At 39.4% G+C, this 18,843-nt stretch overlaps 1 protein-coding gene across 5 annotated transcripts in view; it reads right to left on the reverse strand.

The window, feature by feature from the left end:
• The window catches only part of CARMIL1 (capping protein regulator and myosin 1 linker 1), a 4,434,936-nt gene that overhangs the window by 198,286 nt on the left and 4,217,807 nt on the right, over nt 1-18,843 (reverse strand). For all 5 annotated transcript variants that reach the window (XM_044067077.1, XM_044067074.1, XM_044067073.1 and 2 more), the window contains one exon: nt 3,679-3,834. In XM_044067077.1, the coding sequence (XP_043923012.1) occupies nt 3,679-3,834 (156 nt within the window). The remainder of the gene's footprint in view (nt 1-3,678; nt 3,835-18,843) is intronic.

An 18,843-nucleotide genomic window follows, 5' to 3' on the forward strand; every position in this document is an offset into this window, starting at 1 on the left:
GAATTTAGGTACAGGAGAAACAAAGATATGTTTTAGAGCTAGGAAAAACTTACCCCTTTCCTATAAGGACTTAAACCAGCAGCACCAAACAAATGCTTGTTATCTAGAGGCACATCCATCAACTTAGCCTTAATATAATCAGGGAAAGGCTGAGGCTGAAGCTGAAGCCAGGAATATCTCCTCAGTACAGCCAAAAGCAGCGGCTCTAGAAGAGGTACCTGCTGCATTATAATTGCATTTATTAAAGTGACAAGCCACTCGAGAAGAGGTCCCTAACAAGGACAGAGCAGCAGTCTTCCCTTCAGAGTGAGGAAGGTCAGAAATAACCTGACAAGCCTGAGACAGAAGAGTCAAAATATATCTTGTCATATGTCGGACAACTGACAGCCCTAAAAGCAAGGGTAGCGGAGGTATAAACCTTCTGATCCAGTCTTTCCATAATGCTGTCTATCATAAGGAAACAACTTTGTAAAAGGCAGTAAACTTTGAAGGCTTGTCAAATGCCACAGGCACCACAGATGGGTCAGCTGAAGGACACTTATAAAGGAACTTGCAATCATCAGGCACCTTTTAAAACCTATATGTTTTTTTTTGGGAGCAGGAGAATGACACTTAGGAGTCTAAGATCCAGTAGAAAAGGCATCCAACAAGGCAGCCAAAACAGGAGGAACAGTCCATTTGCAAAAGCTCATAATATCTCCTCTGAAACTCACACACCTGGGCACAATCCCCTTTGAAAAATTCCATCATTCTGCAAATTGTGCCCCTAAAGGAAATGTCCTCAAATAGAGGGTCAGGACTAGTGGACTCCTCTTTCTCAGAACCACAGTCTAAGGGAGGAAGGAACCTGGGAAGAATAGGCAAGGGATTTCTCATTCAAATCCTCTTCTTCCTTAGAGGAAACTTGTTTCCTAGGCCTCTTAACAGGAGTAGAAGACCGGGGGTAGGGGGCTACAAAAGAAACTCCTTGAGGAGGCTTTAAAGCCATAAGGGCACTAAACAAACCTTGAGTGAAATTCTGACATTCACTCTGAGGGTCTTTAGGAGCAGGAAAAACATGTTTAGTTTTTTGTTTCTTCTTTAAAAGGAAGTCAGCCTTAGACCCCATACAACACTCTAATTGTAGTTGGCACCAACACCCTAACCAAAATCTGAGGAACATCCCTAGAAGCTCTGTAATAATCAGCCACGGTTCCCCCTGAACATCCGAAGCAGACATCTGCAAGGCCTCCAAGAATGTGCGTGAGGCCAGATCCATGCCAGCCTCTGAAGTGGTCGCAGCAGAGGAATCCAACCCAGGAGCTGAGTGGTCTTCCTGGCTTTCACTAGCCTCAAGAGTGACATCCAGTGGATGGAGCACACCGAAGAATCAGACCGTACTTTCCTGATCACCTTCTTCACGTAAGGCTAACCCTTGGAGAAGGAAGTTTGTTCCATAGTATCTTTTGCCAAAAGCTCAAGGCACTGATTTTCTAAATATATGGCCAAAGATGCAAGTCAACTACTCAGGGTCTTCTGAAAGAAAGCCTGGCAAATAGAACAGGATGTATGGTTGTGGGAAGCACCTAGATAAATAAACACCACTCATAATGGTCTTTATAGGGATTCTGTCTCCCAGACTAGCATTTAACCCTTTCTGCAGGACACGAACCCCACAAGCAATAAAGGAAAAAAGATAAGAATATAACCATTTCGGGGCACTTATCTGAGAACAGCGTGGTGAAACAGCAAACGAAGCAAGCACTCAGACCAACGATCGAAGATGGTGCTCAGACTGGCAGCAAAGTTGTTCAAAGGATGATTCATCCAGATGTCACCTTTATGCTCAATGCTGTACAAGGGGAGCACAGTGTGACATACTGCATACCCTTAGCAACCTAAAGGCTTTGGTATACTGGCCATATGTCAGGCTGTCCTTGGCAGGGGATCCCTATTGTAAGGAATAGTGCAAGAGTGAAATGGAAGGACATCAGCTGTTTTTTTTTTTTGTAAGCAAGTAGTCTTGAAAAATAAGACAAAATGATGAAAGCCATGAAAAATATTAAGTATCTTGCATCGACAAAGATATTAGGTTGTTTGTTTTTGCATTAGCAAATATGTTCTCCGTGGGAGTTCAAGAAGTCTGCAGTTGAAGACAGTTGTACATTCTTTTCTAAATGAAATTAACAAATATTTCTTCAAACATCTGTAGGGATTTTAGCTGCTTTTTTCCTCATTGCAGACTACTTTTACCTGAAGGCAACCTATCTGTAGGTGCAAGCAATTAATCTTGAGAGTTCAAAGCATTCTTTGCTCAGTGAAGTGCAACATTTAAAGCTACAATGGCAAGTAGTTCAGTGAAAAATAATGTTTGACATTATGGGAAGTGAATAAAGATATAGCCAACCTCCCTAGCAATCTTAACACTTTAATGGATTTAATTGAATAGTTCAGTTTTGTTTAGAGACAGTCGCTGCACCTTTTCTTAGAGCTAAAAGTAAAAGATTTTTTGAAAACACATAACCTATTTTTCATATCTAGGAGAGAACTGGAGATAAGAAAATAATAGACACCAATCAGTGTAAGCAGGGACACAGGTTGTTACATGCACTTTAGCATGGGTAACCTTAACTTTAGGTTATGCCTGTAGGTGCGGCAGACGTAATACAGCAATTGTTCCTATTTGGAGGGTTAAACTTCAATTTTTGAAGAATTACAGTTCTGTGTGTCTCTTCTAAGTCAAGAAGGGTGGCATGTTTTGAAAATGTATTTTGTTTTTTGTTTGAGGGTTTCCATTACAACAAAAAGTCTTGGAATATGTGAAATTGCTTCAAATGGAAGCAAGAAGAAACAACTACATAAAATACCAGCCTGAGTATCCAAGACAAATGCAGGAAACACACATTCAAAAAATGTCATGTGTGGGAACAACAGCTTTTTATTGTAATGGCTACACAATCCATATTACCTTGGAAAGCAACTGGCCTTACAAGTAGACAAAAAGGAAAGAGTACTGAATTATATTAAGAAATACAGAGTGCAAATAGTGTGGAAGTTAGGGGGGATAAAGATCTGAAAGGTGTTGTATAACATTAATTTAAAAGGATCCGAAGCAAAAACATCCTGGAACAAGCTGTAGTGGCAGTTAATACCTAAAGACGGTAAGACCCATCACATCCACTTTCATATAGGCTCATTTTAATTTTAAACCATGATTATAAAGTGTTTATGTCAATAATGTCTACAAGAATAGCAAATGTATTGCCAAAATTGATAGATATGGATCACTGTGATTTTGTTGAGTGGAAGGAAATATTTAACAACATTGATAGAACACTGACGATCTACAGGAAAGCAAAATGTAAGAAAATACTGCCGCCTTTGAAAAGTATCACATGACCCAGACTGTTTACATCACATGCTTCCTTAATAAAGCATATATACCATGACAGAAACATCCCAAAACAGATAATGTTATGTTATTTAATGAGGTGGTTAAAGCTCTGCTGTGTGGGTTTGTTCAGCTTAAATAAAGACTCTTATACACCATGACTAACAAAACAAACTACAGTACTTCAGTTTCAGTATTTTAGTTTAGTAAAATGCCTGCCGGGAGCATATATACAAGCAATGCTGCACAGTAATAAAAGATCATATAATCCCAGACTTTCCTCTTCTTTGAGCAAAAACTGTAGTTACCTGTACGAGAGGCAGATCTAGGTTTCAGAGGAACAGTGGGTCGAATGGGTGTACTAGGTTTTGTAGCCTGGATAGGTGGTTTAGGACTAGTTGTTGTATTAGACGAAGTTCTCGGCCTTGCTCCAGGCTCTGTCTTTGGTTCTGTTTTTGTCTTCTCTGGAAAAGGCAAATTAAATTAATTTAGTTCAATTCAAGCAGAACTGTCCATTATGAAACATTTTAAGTCTTTGAGCAGACCATGAAAAGCATCATCATCCATTGTTTAAAATAAATCTGATCAATTCTTGATACACTGATTCATTTGTAAGGTACCCTGAGCTTCATTCAGAAAGACCTCAACTAAATAAACATGCTTGAACTAACCCGTCTCTTGCACTAGATTAGTTACAATACCAAAGCTCTCACCCTCCTTTCATATCCATAACAAGCAGAAAGTTATAAATCAAAGTGAAAATGGGTGATTTTGAAACTGGGGGGAGAAAGAGAGAGTAGTACTTTGGATGCAGGTCCTTAAGGAGAATAAAAATATGCAGAATATTATATTTATAAAGTAGTAAAACTAATCTATGAACTAAGCCAACATGGGAACAAAGAAAACACATTTTACAAAGAGGGATGACTGCAAGAAGGGGTACAGAAATTAAGCAAGAGGGAACTAGAATTTCTATTCATTTCCCTTTCAGGTGAGATCAGGCTCTCTGGGGGTTACAACTCATTAATTTCTTTGAGTTAAGAGTTGAGCAGCAAGAACAGGCTGCTATACACTGAGTTGGGACTAACTTGCCTCAAGGTTGTGACTTTCAAAATCGATGATCCAGAAGTATAAAATAAGCAAAGGAATCCAGATATTGGCAGCAAATAATGAGAGGGAAAGGTAATAGAGTGGGATGAGGCCAAGTAAAAGTTTAAACTCCAGGTCAGAGACTGCCCTCCCTACAAAGGACTGATATAAGATATCAGCAAAGAGGGAGAGCGAGGAGAGTGCTAAATTAAAGACCATATTTGGTAGAGTTTTCAGATGAGTCTAAACAGGAGATGCAATTTAAAAAGGGATAATTGGCAGGGCATATAAAATAAAATATAACTATAAGAATCAACCAGAGGAAGGTAGAAAACAATTGCGAAGACAGACTGGAGAAGGAAATTTACAAAGGAATAACTGGAGGACGTAACTTTCAGGAATGCAACAAAGTTCATAAGGTCTAAGGTATTTGACTGGAAGTGGCTGCATAGCTATTTTTATACTCCAAGAAGACATGATAGAATTTTCCTTGGGGAGACTGTAAATGATCTAGGAATGAAGCAGATGAGAAAGGTAACTGGGAACATATTTCGGGGGAATGGAGTTATGTTGGCAAACTTTAAAAATTCCCCACAGACTGCCTGGTCAGAAGTGCTGAGGCAACAAATAATTTTAACTAAGGAAGTGAGTCTTTTCAACTGGGCTATATTATATGAACTGCACAGTCACAATAAGGCCTTACTAAGTTTATTGGGGTCTACTTTCCTTTACTGAAATTCCACTTCTCCAAATTCCAAAAGAACGAGACCACTTGTATGAAAGATGAACTTTACAAAGCCTCGGATCACCAACAGATATTCACAGGGTACATAACCACTTGGCCACCATGTGAACTTTGCCCTTTTCTCCAGTATAGTGCAATCTCAGAGTTGGTATAGTTAGGGGGGTGTGGGGGGCAAAGCCCCCACTTTGGTTCGTTTGAATTTGTTCTGGTTAGTTATTTCGTTCTGGTGGACTAGTGGTTACATACCCTGTGATTACCTGTCAGTGATCCGAGGCTTCGTAAAGTTCTTTTGTACAAGTGGTCTCGTTCTTTTGGAAATCAGAGAAGTGTAATTTCAGTAAAGGAAAGTAGACCTGTTTAATGACACTGGCTGCAAAAAACTGAAATCAAAAGCTAAACCAGCTGTAACCGAAGTACTGAATTTTGTAAATGCAACAAATAATCTTGAGGGATCTTTAGCAAACGGAAGGAACAAATTACATAGAAAGAAATGTAATTTGTGAGAACAATGTATTTATTTATTGAAATTAGGTTAGCAGGAAAGTCTGACTGGGTAAAAGCCCATTTTCAGCACAAGCTCGGTGAGAAAAGCTCCAAATTATTACAAAACTTTTTAAGAACAATAATTTTACCACATTCAAAAATAAAATAAAAACATCTGCATTTTAAATAATTATAAAAAATTAGACATAATATAAAAACATTGGTTATGAATCGATAAGTTACATGAAAATTATTTATTGTTCAGATAAATTTTAAGTAGTTTGTGGAGAAATTTAAGCTAAGTTGTCTAATATAAACAAGTACTGCAATATGAAGCGAGAGAAAACAGGCCTATGGTATATTTAGAGAGAAAGTCAGGAAAGAGAATTTGATAGAAGGAAGTAAGTGAAGAAGGGAGAGTAAGGAGGTATAAGGAAAGAAAAGGTGCTTATTCACATTTAGGGATGCAGTTTATCCAGGTTTTGAGCAAGAACAGAACCAGATTTTAGCTAGGAAGTCTTTCAGAGTGGTCTTGAAAGATGGGAGGGAGGGTACTGACCAGATGGATACAGGTAAGGAGTTCTAGACCTTAACAACCTTGTACAAGTACAGACAATGCCCAGCAAATTTGATAGGTTTGTAGACAGGAGTTTTCGATAACTGGATCACAATGATCGAATCTGAACATAGTTGACTAGAATGTTTTTTAGAGCTGGACAAGCAGTTGGATGCTGGATAATTTTATAATTTGATAGGTGATAAGAAGCTGTGTATAATCTTAGTTGATGAAGCAATTTAGGCTTTTTAAAGCTATACAGTGGTGGGTTCTGAACGGGGTATTTACTGCCAATTTAGCAACTTTGTTATAGCATTGTTCAAGTTTTAATTTTTGTGAAGCCTGGAGGTTAGTAAGGATGGGGCACCATAAAAAATGTAGGGAGTACATAAACAGTGGCATGTGTAGTTTTAGTTGTGCAAAGCATCCCTAGTTTTTGATGAGTTTTTCTTAAGCAATTTTTGTACATACATGTCGAATGTAAGATTATCATTCACTATCACCCCTAATAATTTGCTACAAGAAGTGACTTCAATGGCTGTATTATCAAGAGAGAAGACTTTCAATTTTTCTTTTTCATGATAGAGGGATTTGGGAAAAGAAAGTTGAGCATGCATTGTGAGATATGATGCCACGTTTCCATGGCTGTTAAAGCTTCCTGAGTAATCTTTTGGAGGTCTACCATGTTGTCAGATGTGCAAATGAGAATGGAATCATCTGCGTATTGTTTTGTATAAGGGTGACTTTTTGTGTGGATGTATAGAGGGTGCTAGTGTGAGAGGAGTGCCATTTTACTGACTGATACCTACTGGACAGATAGCTATTGAACCACAGAATGGTGGACTGAGAAAGACCTAGTGAGGCCACTTGAAGCAAAAATTTGTTGCGACAAACTGTGTTGAGGGTTTTAGACAACTCTAGAAAAAAGGAAGATATTAGTTTGCTATTATCTCTAGCTTCACTGAGAGTATCTATATAGCTTGGAAGGGCACTGCTAGCACCATGGGAAGGATGGAAGCCATGTTGTGTAGCGGACAGCTGTTCTTCTAACAGGAGATAGTATATAGATTGTTTTTGAATACATTTTTTGAGTATTTTAGCAAGGGGAGAGAAGATTGCTAAAGGTCTAAAGTTATTAATGTCGGTTGGATTTCCTCCTTTGTGCAGAGTGATAATGTGTGACTTTTTCCAGAGAGGGAGATGGGATTCCTCGATTACCTATTTATAAGGATTGAGACAGGACAGGCAATGGTATTGGCAGCTGGTACTTACTCAGAAGGTCATCAACTGAAGAAAAGCACAGTTTAAGTTTAAGAGTACTTTTATATAAGATGTGGGCACAGGTTTGAATGTGGATATGGTGATATATGGCTGTTAGGCAGGGTTGGGATTACTATCTTTAAAGTAATAGTTGAACTGTACTGCAGTTTCGCGTGGAGCATTATTGGGAGAGGGGGGTTTGGTTTGAATTTTTGGCCAGTATATAAAATTTTTGTAATGGATGTCCAAATTTTTTTACGGTTGTACTTAGTATTATTCTGAAAGTTATTATAGTATAGTTTTTGTCTTCATTGGTTTTAGTATGACTGCAAAGCATTCTGAAGTTTTCAAGATATTGAGGTGCTTTATATTTTAGGTTCATAGGTAGGTACTAGGCTATCGGCCCTAGGGCCTATATAAGCCTAGCCAAAAGGTATCCTGGCTTTTGCCACCCAAGAAAATTATTTTCCTGTGCTGCTGTCGAGCAGAGCCACAGAAGTGATCCCCGGGGTGAATTTCCTATCTCCCATCCAATCATCAAGATTTTTCTTGAAGAGTGCTAATGAGGAGCTTTGTTTGATATAGATAGGTAGTTTGTTCTAGAGTATGGGAAGTCTCTGGGACAGGAATCTATCCCTCCAGCATGTTCTGTTTAGTGTGGTGACAAGGTTTAAGCCCCTAGAGTGTGTAGCTTGTAGGGATTGGGATTTCTTTAAGTGGAGCATGTCTAAAAGCTCTGGGTTTGACATAGCTTTGTGTGTCAGGCAGAGATCGCCTCTGAGTAGGCGATATGCGACGGAGTAAAGCTGCAGTTTTTTTGAGACGGTCTGCATACGGCATCTGTTTGAGGCCAGTAATCCTCTTTGTGAGGTTATTTCTGTCACCTTTCCAGTTGTTGTAGATGTCTTGTGAGGTACATACCAAATGGGGCATTATACACTATAATGGGTCTAATGAGTGACGAGTAGAGGGGAACAATGACCTCTTTTTTTCCTGGATGAGAAACCTTTTGTGATGAGGTGTGCCACATAAAAGGATTTCCTGACTACTGTGGCGATGTGATTATCAAAGAAGAGACTACTGTCCACCTGTGTCCCAAGGTCTCATCACACTTTCGGTGTTAAGTAGACTACCACCTATGTGGTAGTTCATGGGTACAGAGTTATTACCAAAAGGGATGACAATGCACTTTTTGGCATTGAGCTTGAGGCCATGGCTTTGACACCAGGCATCTGTCTCAGCGAGGCCCTTTTGTAGGATGTCCATGTCTTTTGGAGTTTTGATTATGGCTTTTAGTTTGCAGTCATCTGCGAACTTCATTAGCCAAAGACCTTCTGTGTTAGCCTGTACTTCAGAGAAGTAGATACCAAACAGGAGAGGACCCAGGACTGAACCTTGTGGTACTCCACTTGTCACTGGTCTGAAGTTGGACTTGAGTCTGTTACTTTCACAGTGTGGGTTCTGTCAGTGAGCCAGCTGGCAACCCATCTTATGACACAGGGATTTATACCTAGTTTAGTGAGTTTATCTATAATTCCAGAGTGGGGGATGGTGTCGAAAGCCTTGGCGAAATCTAGATAGGCTGTGTGAACCACCTTACCCTCATCTATGGCTTTGGTGACTGCTTCAAAGAAGTCTATCAGGTTTAGGAGACATGATCTGCCTTTTACAAACCCAAACTGGGTGGGGTCCTGAGTTTGGAGATTACCAATGTCATTGTCTACAAGTTCCATGATGATACGTTCCATAGCCTTGCAGACCAGGCTCATTAGGCTAATGGGGCGGTAGTTTCCGGGATCTGTGGTGGCTCCCCCTTTGTGGAGTGGGATAACCGTTGCTGTGCGCCAGTGAGTGGGCACATAGCCTGAGGTGAGGCTATGACTGAACATGGTACTTAGGTGGGGTGCCAGTTTGTTCTGTAGTTCATGTAGAACACAGCCTGGGATGTTGTCAAGTCCCATGGATGCTGTGTTCATGGCTTTGGATAGTGTTTTTTATCTGTGCAGCAGTGATTATAGGAACTTTGCATTCTTCTGGTATACAGATGGGCCCTTTAGGGGATGACAGGGGGGGTAAAGTTAGCACTAAACCTATCTGCCAGGACGTTGGCAATATCAGTTGGTTCTGTATATTTAGTGCCATTGTGCTGTAACCCAGAGCAGATCTGAGTGTTGCCATTGAGATTCTTGACATAGCTATAGAATGCTTTGTGGTTGTCTTTAAAGTCAGTGGTGATTTTGTTTTCGTAACTAGCTTTGGAGGATTTTATGAGGGATCTCAGCTTCTTACTGAGGCTGACCAGGGAGTTTGTCCAATCATGGGATTTTACTCTTTTTTGCAACAGTTTCTTTCTTCTGTTGTAGAGTTTGTTTATGGCAGGGGACCACCAGATTGGCTTCCTTTTTTTTTTTGGAGGCTAGCATCTTGGTTCTGTTAGGGATTGCACAATCCATGCACTATTGTAAGCACTTATAAAGTGCATTTGTGTAGGATTCAGCAGTCATACCGCTATTGTCCGTCAGCATGGGTGTCGTGATGTTTGCCACTTCTGTCTTAAGAAGCGTGAAGTTGGCTTTGGAGAAATTTTTTACTGTGGTTTCCCTAATGGGGGGTGGGGGAGGGATGTGGATGTCTAGGGTGATTTGCTTGTGGTCGGATCTGACCAATGAGGAATTGCCCTCTGGTTTGGAGCACCGGATGCCCATGTTGGTAATAACCAGGTCTAGGATATTGCTGCCCCTGGTGGGTGTGTGAATAAGCTGATCCAAGGCATTGGAATTTATGAATTGCAGAAAACATTGAGCACAAGAGTTGATACATGAGTAGTTTTCCCAGTTAATGGTGGGGTAGTTGAAATCGCCCATTATTAGGGTGTTAGGTTGTACCCTAATATTCTCCAGTGTATCAAGAAATGAGGAGTGGGAATCCTGGGGCATCTGTAGCAAGCTACAATTTGGATTGCGGTCTTGCCCAGAGTTAGTTGCACTTGGATAATCTCGGATGCATTATGCTGAGCAACTAGCCTGGAGGTGTGGATATCCTTAATGAATATGGACATGCCTCCACCTTTAGTGTTTCGGTCCAGGTTAGGTGGCCGAAAGGTGTGGTATGAATTATAGCCTGGTAATGCAGGGGTACTCTCTGAAGCCTTGAACCAGGTCTCTGTCACTGCACAGATGTCGATGTTCTCCATTTTAAGGAGTGCCTCGAGTGAGTGCATTTTGAGGTTTAGACTTCTAGCATTGAGTAGCAATACCCTCAGATTCTTCTTGCTTGTACATGTTACGATGGTGAATTTGTCATATGAACCTTGCCTAAAAAGGCACTATAGGGGTGGCTAGAGCCTTAGCCAGTATCCAGAATCCCAGGGGCGACAGGTGCAGGCTATCTCTAGCAAAGCATAGTGGTTTGTCGATCATGTCATCCCAGGCAGACAGATACTGGATCTTCTTAGAATTACACCAGAAGCTTAGCCAATTGCTGAAGTCAATCATTTTGTCCTTGTACTGTGGTATGATTCTGGCGGAGGGCAGGATGCTACTCAGGGCTAGGGTCATACCTGCCTGGGCTACAAGATCAGACAGCTCATCCATGTCCCTTTTCATGTAGTCCAGGGAGGTACGTCTCAGGTCATTCACACCAACATGGACAATGACAGAGTCATATTTGTACTTGTTATGGAGTGACCTGAGTGCATGCATTATGTGGTGGATCCTGGCACCCGACAGGCAGCTGACAGTAACTTTCTCCTTGTTTAGCCTGGTGAGTGGGACATCAGTGTGCCTGACTATAGAGTCAGCTATGACTAGTGTGTTGGGTACGTTGTTATGCCTTATGGGCTGTGGTTGAGTGGCACACTGAGTTTGTGGGCTATGTGTCATTTGGGTTGTGTTGGGGGGTGGAGGTTGCTTGTGTTTCTGATTTGGAGTTCCCTGTTGCTTGGGCAGGTTTTTACTGAGAGCCTCCACGAATGCAGGTGTGTGTTTTGTGTTTCTATGTGTTTTATGTTTCTATTTTTACCATTCTTTCAATGCTTTTTCTATATCCTGCATTAGCATTCTACTATTTTTGGATAGCCAAACTGCATTATTTGTTTTACGTCTCTTCCTTTTAGGAGGTGCAATGCTATTTAGGATATTTAGAAAAGTTGTACTGAATTAATTTACAGCATCATCTAAGGGAAGGATTTTTAGGAAGCTACATTTAATAGATAATACTGCAGTAATGAACATTTCTGGGTTAAACTTGGAAAGGTTGCGTATTGTTTTATAGATATGCTGTTTAATTGGATGTGTGAGATGTCTGGTCACATAGATAGGGAGATGATCACTTAGAGAATCCGACATTGTACTTGGGGTAGTGTATTTGCTAGGGTCTGATACTAGGATCCAGTCTAATAGGGAATTTGATGTCTTGCTATAATGCGTGGGGCAATTAATTAGTTGTGTGAAACCACATAAGTTCATGCTAGATGTTGGGGAGTTAAGAGTTTACATCCAACCGACTGACATTCACATCTAATAGTATGTTTTCTTACAGAAATGCTATGAATAGCTAGTGTAGGATATCTTCCAGTATAGCTCTAATGTCACCAGGAGGGATGGAAAGGACAGTAATATACATTTTATAACTGTTTATTTTGAGGAAAGCAATAAGAAGCTCTGCTGAACTGAATTTTGGGACATGCAGAATAATATTCAGCAGAGGTTTAAGGGATAGCAGGAACTGAGCAATTTATGTAATGTTTGAATGATAACTGTTAAGAGTAAACATACATGCATACTGCATGAAAATAACAAGAACACGCTACACGGATTTGTTTTGTTTTTTATTAATGTATATGTACCCATGTCAATGTTTAAAATATTAACTACATTAAAAAAATGTTTCAATGTCTTTTCAGCACGTGTTTCTTTAGTAGGTCTTGCTATACTATATAAATGGATAAATGCACAAACATGCGACTATGACAATGCAAACAGAATGCTCACTCTCATCTTCAAGTCCTAATTACTATTAAAGCATTTATTGCATACACCTACAATTAACAAGAACAGTGAAGCTTAGAATCGCGTATCCTTTAATTATGAATGACTGGGATTGACTAAAACTTTCCAGCTGCGACCTGAAATGCAAAACAGGAATTTGTATTCACTGTAGTACAGCCAAGGATTAAATATACAGAAAATAAAATCATGCACATACCACTTAAAACATTAAATGGACCCAAAAACAAGACTCCATACCATTTATTCTTCCTCAAAGAGAGGCACTGCATTAAGTCAGCAATGACAAATTAAGACTGATCTCAATCTCTTAATAATAAGCAAGTCTGTTTCTAACTCTTTCTGTACTTCTCAAGAAAAGGATATATATTTGATTTATAATTAATAATCATAACCAGATCATCATGAATAAGTTAATTAACAGCAATGCTGTAGATGCTCAAATATTAGGATCACAGATGCGGTATCACTCATAACAAGTAGGGAATCTGCCACAGGGAGCTGCCCAACCACCTGTTATGTTCCCTTAGAGTGGCTGGACTCTCACTGCATACCTCATACATCATCAGAAAAGGGAAGAACAAGTAACGCAATCTGCAGGTAGCTGCTTGACCTTGGAGTGTGTAGTCTAACATGTACTTAACATTTTTGAAATTACCTGTCTCCATTACACCCTCACAAAAAAAGTAGAAAGAAATTAAGCCCACCAACCACTTAGATAAGGTTTGTTTGGACACTGTAAAAAAAAATCACCTGACCTGTTGCTAAAAGACTACAGTATACATATGACGACTAAGTCATGACACACACCAGCCAATAAATGGAATAACTTGATACAGCTCTGTAGCCCAGAGAGCTAAAACAGTGACCTAGACAGTGTTCAACGATCCCTGGGGAGGATGGTTAAAAAAAAAAAAAAAGTGGCCAATACCAGCTCACCCTTCATGACAGGAAGATATGGTACAGTCCACAACAATGCTAACATCGTCAGGAGTGTGAGGTGTATGGCATGTAGCAGTATGGGCCAAGGTGGGTGATAGCTGCGTTGCAATGTGGTGCAGGACATAAAGCCAGGAGGCAGACATGTAAGGAAGCAGCCTGCAGCTTCTGCAGCACATATTTTTAAAGTCATAACCTTGAGGGAGGCAAGTTAGCCCCAACTCAGTGTATAGCAGCCCGTTCTTGATGCCCAACTCTTACCTCTAAATGAAATGAATGAGCTATCATCCCCAAAAGGGTCTGAACTCCCCTGAAACCCTGAGGTCATGTGGGCAGGGAAAAAATAAATATACACATACACAAGTAACTTCTAAGCATTTATTCTTTATCATGCTGCAAGGGTACGTCTCGGACCATAGCATTTTTATTGTTTTTTTTTTTTTTTGTTGAAGTTATGGAATTCAGTGTTCTCTGGCTATAATAACAGCCTTAGAAACAACCAACAATGATGGCACAAAGCAAACAGAAATAGGCTTATTTAATTATTTAGAGTCAGTACTTCAGGTGTAGCTCATTATTCATTCCCAAAGGGATTACGGAGTGCCATAAAAATGAGCCATTCTAACTTTCTTTAAGGCCATCTGAAACACTTAGAAACAAGTCTTCATGTTTCACTCCATGCATGACAAAGAATTCCTTATGTTTCACTCTATATAGGATAAAAGGGCTTTAATAATTTTTCATTTGAGTCACATTTTTTTCTTAAAAATATTGCATCAAAATTGTAAACATTAACATTTCTGACTTCCAGACCATGTTATAAATTACTTAAAAAAGAAAGTTATGGTAAACAACCAATGTTTATTCCACTTTTTAGACCACAACCCACATGGGGGCAATCTGCATGCATGGTGCCCATATTTCATACTAGTGGTTGAGGATTATCTCTTAATACACTTTTTTATTACATCATATTACCACCAACCCAGTGCTGGCATTACTTCGTATATTCCTTACACGTTCATGTAAACATATTCACCACCGTTACTCCATGTATTATACTTCTTTATTAGTTAACTTTTTCCTGGATTATCCCCTTACCCACTGAGCCCCTCTACTACTATTTACAATTGATTTCATCCTGCACTATTCTCTAAACTCCTTTCCCATGTTAAACATCATCTATTTTTTAAATCTTTTTTTCCTTTAAGGTTGTCTTGTTCAGGAGATAACCAATTTACAGTTCCCAGCCTTCTCCCCCGCCATCCTCTCTGTAACCTCCCTTTCCTCCTTCATTAATATTTTCTCTACCTTCTCCTTCCTTGGGGGCTGCTGCTGTTTCCATCTTTTTGTTTATTTTCCTTTTTTTTTTAACCAAATGTAGCAATCAGTACTGCTACCGCTTTATCTTTTTCTTGCATATCCTCCAGATATCCTACCAAAATATTTTTTGTCAACTCCACTCTTCCTATCGCTGCTTTCCTTATGAACTCAGTCAGTCCCTCTTTAAAATTTCCCTAAGGAATTGCACTGCCTAAATTATGCAACCAATTTCCTTCTTCCTCCCACATATCTCCAGCATCTCTCCGTAGTGGGAACAACCCTACCAAAACTAGGCAGGCAATAAAAATATATTCATAAAAACACTTCATTATCCTGAACTTCTTCCTTTTTTTAATATGTAATGTACCTGTCACAAATTGAGTCTCAGTCTCTATTATCTCTGCTCTTCTTTCCCCCCAGTTTCCTATGCTGCTCTCTCTCTCTCTCTCTCTTCTTCCTTCTTCATCCACACTTTTCCACCACTCTTTTACATAAAAGCCTTTTCTTTCTACTTTCTTTGTTCTATTTTCCCTAGCCATTCAGGTATTGATTCCTCAGTTCTCCACATCTTTTCCATTTTTTCCCCATTTTTCCATTTTTCTCCATGTTTCCTATCCTCCATCATCCCATTATATCCTTTCCTCTTTATTCAGTTCCTGCCCTCTTTCCCCTCCCTTGCAGTTTATGTCGTTCTTTAGTACAGTCCTCCACCATCTCCATTTTACAACAGTTTCTTTTTTTCTCACCCACACCCTGAAAAAATTCTTCTGTCCACCCTCCTCTACTCTTCCCTTATTTCATATTCCTTGTGTCTTGTTTCATCTCTCCTTTTTTTCTGTCCTATTTCCTCTATTTCCAGTGCATCTCTATTTCCACCATCCCTCCCATCCCTTTTTTTCCCCTTTTTTTGTGCTTCCAATTCACCTCATATCCCAGATCTGCAATTCTGACTGTGTTAACTATCAGACAGGGAGGTTCTCTTAAGTCCAGCACTTCCATTCCATTCTCTATCAAATCCTCTCATCTCCTCCTCCCCCATCTCCCCTTCCATCTGTATATATCTCTCCCTAGATACCTTTTTTTCTTTTTTTATATATTTCCCTTCAATCTTTGGCTTGTCTTTATACAAATATATTTTATATATATAGTTAATTGTTCTCCAGCTCATTATTCTCCTTGTATATATTTTATATTTCTCTATTCTCATCTCATTTTCTTCCTTTTCTCTTCTTATAAATCTCACCACAGCCTCCTTCATTATTACTTCTTTTCTCTTCCCTTTCCTCTCTCCTCTCTTCCCCTCTCTACCTCTATTTCTTTTTTTTTTTTTTTTCTTATATTTACTCTTATTACAAAACTCCCTCCTTAATAACATTCTCACCCTCTGGGTATGTTAATGTCACTAATACATCATTTACATACAGGGATATTTTCTTTTCTTCCTCCCCCATCAACAGCCTCTCAAATTAAATGTTCTTATATTTTCCACCAGTGGTTCAACACAGGGCAAACAACATAACTTTGTTGGGAATCCATCACTGCCTGATGACTTCCCTTTGGCTATCTTCTACCATACCATCCTCATATCCTCCTTTTTAATTGTCTACAATAATTCCTCTCCCTTCTCCAACAATAACTTCCTTAATTCTGGCTATTCCCCTTCCGTCCATCCTTTTCTTATCCCTGCCTCTACTTTTTCCTCATCCCCACACAACTGTTGATAATATTCTTGACACTCTTTTAGAATTTCCTCCAGCTTTACCTTGTCCCTTTCTCTATCCTTCCCTTCTAGTATGTAAACACCTCTGTCCATCTTTTGTCATCTCAGTCTTATCTTATTGCCAGTGACCTTGAAACATACTTTCTATTGCTATTCCATATTCCAGTATCCTTTCATCTTCCCATTTCTGTTATTTCCTTCTCCTTTTATCTCATTCCTGCCCCCCATCCTGCTACACTTCCAACAGCCCCTCCCTATTCTTTTTGTTTGTTTCCTCTCCTGTTCTTCCCTTCTATCCCACTGATTTATCTGCATCCTCTTTCACAGTGTTCATGTTATTATGTCCCATGTGCTAGCCATATCTTCCTCATTTTCTAACATTACCTCTTGTAATAACCTTGTGGTATACCAGCCTTCTTCTTCCTTATTCAACAGTTTAACACTTGTATTTTATTCAAATTTACCCCCTTACCACTAATTTCCCATTTACTGTGTTTTAAATGTTATTCTTTAGCTCTCCAAAATGATAATTTGCTTATTTTTGGAGTGATGTACTCAATAATCACTTACTTATTCCCTCAGCAAACAGTTCTTACATTTTCAAACCTTCTTTGGTTCATCCTGCTCCCTTTAATCATGTAGGCCTCAATTAACTTTTCTTTATAAGTTTTCTTTCCACAACTGTAGCTCTTACTTCTTGCAAGTATCACTTAATGAATGTTATCATCTTTCACTTATTTCATCGTTTACAGCTATACATTCTTACTACCCATCATTATGTTTTATAGCAGTAACTCACAGGTTGCTTTAACTCCATCTTTATTTGTCATTAGTACAGCAATGAATGATGCAGAAGAAAATGCAGTATAAACATTAGTACGTTCAACATTCGTCATAACATTTTCACTTCTTACTCCTTGGTGGTTTACTTATTTCCTGCCTATGGGATTCAGTCCTAGCAAATATACTTATGGTCTATACACTCAGTGCTCATACACTTCTTCCCTAATTTACTGGCTTTCAGATACTTAATCATATTTTGTTACCCCGCCCCTTCTGCCATACATGCCATTATTACTCTCTTCTGATAAACCTTTCCTTCCTGTGTTTTACTGCCCTTGCAGGTGGCCATCCATTACTATATGTTACTAATTTCACCTCATCAAAATGTACAGTTACGCTTTCTTCCTGCTCAGAAGCTTGTTCTTGTACCAAGAATACCCAGGTTAGTTATTATACGTTTATTTTTACTTGACATTCGCACAGTGGTAAAAACATTACTTACAGTACGGATACTAAAATTTTCAAAGAACTTCTTACCAGCATTCTTCTTTTCCTGCCCTCCATCAATCCACTACATTTCCTACCTTTCTACTGCTCTCATTCCTGGGATGTATCCCAGGCTTGCACAACTCAGAAAACATATTTCAATGTAATAACTATGTATTCATAACATCCTCAAATGTTCTTCATATCTTTATTTGTCCCCTACCAGTCATTTAATATCTTTCTCATCTCCCCAACCCTTCTTCTTCCAAAACACTTATTTACTCATTTCTTCCTTACAGCATTCCCTCTCTCTGTCTCCTTTCTTCTTGCTTTGCCTTATCAGTTCCACTTTCTCACTTAACTGCTTCTGCTGCTTAAACAAAGGGAAGGAAGCCCCTTGTTTCTCTTGTAGTCTTCCTCTTTTGTCTTCTATCCCTGGTGCCTTCCACCTCTGTTTACTTCTTCCATAGTCTTCTGCCTCAAATTCACTGGCTATGTAAAGAATGACATTTTTTCAGTAGGACTGGTGAAAGACTTAGTAGTGCCCTGGGCAAATATGTGAATAATAGTTGGATACAGAATCCTCAACAACAACTTGCATTCTTTACAGGCTTTGATAACTGCAATCATAAGCATTCCTCTTATTTCACAATTCAAAACAAAAGTCATGCTCCACAAATAGATTAGCTTCCTCCACTAAAAGTCTCTTCCCTGATTTTCAGATCTCCAAGAGTACTCTTTGCTTAAAATCAAATTATCAATGTCCTTGGGAATTTTTGCTTATCAGCCCTCAGTTACCAGGTTGTTCAATGGCCTCTCTCTATTTTAATTTCACTTTAGGGGATCCCTATCCATTTTTTCGGCAACCTCCACATTCCTTGAGCATAATCCACTCCTTTCTGTCATTCCAGTACCCATTGCTTTTATATTTTTCCTGAAGGCCCTGTCTTCCATATGCACCCCTCTGCCCTCCAGGCAATCTAGTGTGGCTTCAGCTACTTCAGTACAGGCTTTTAATTCTTCATTCTCAGCTAACAAATCCTGTATTACTGAAGTGTGCTCAATCCGCCAGTTCATTTCCCC

This window comes from Protopterus annectens, chromosome 3.part1 (assembly GCF_019279795.1).
Source record: "Protopterus annectens isolate FY-2018-M chromosome 3.part1, PAN1.0, whole genome shotgun sequence".
Lineage (NCBI taxonomy): Eukaryota > Metazoa > Chordata > Ceratodontiformes > Protopteridae > Protopterus > Protopterus annectens.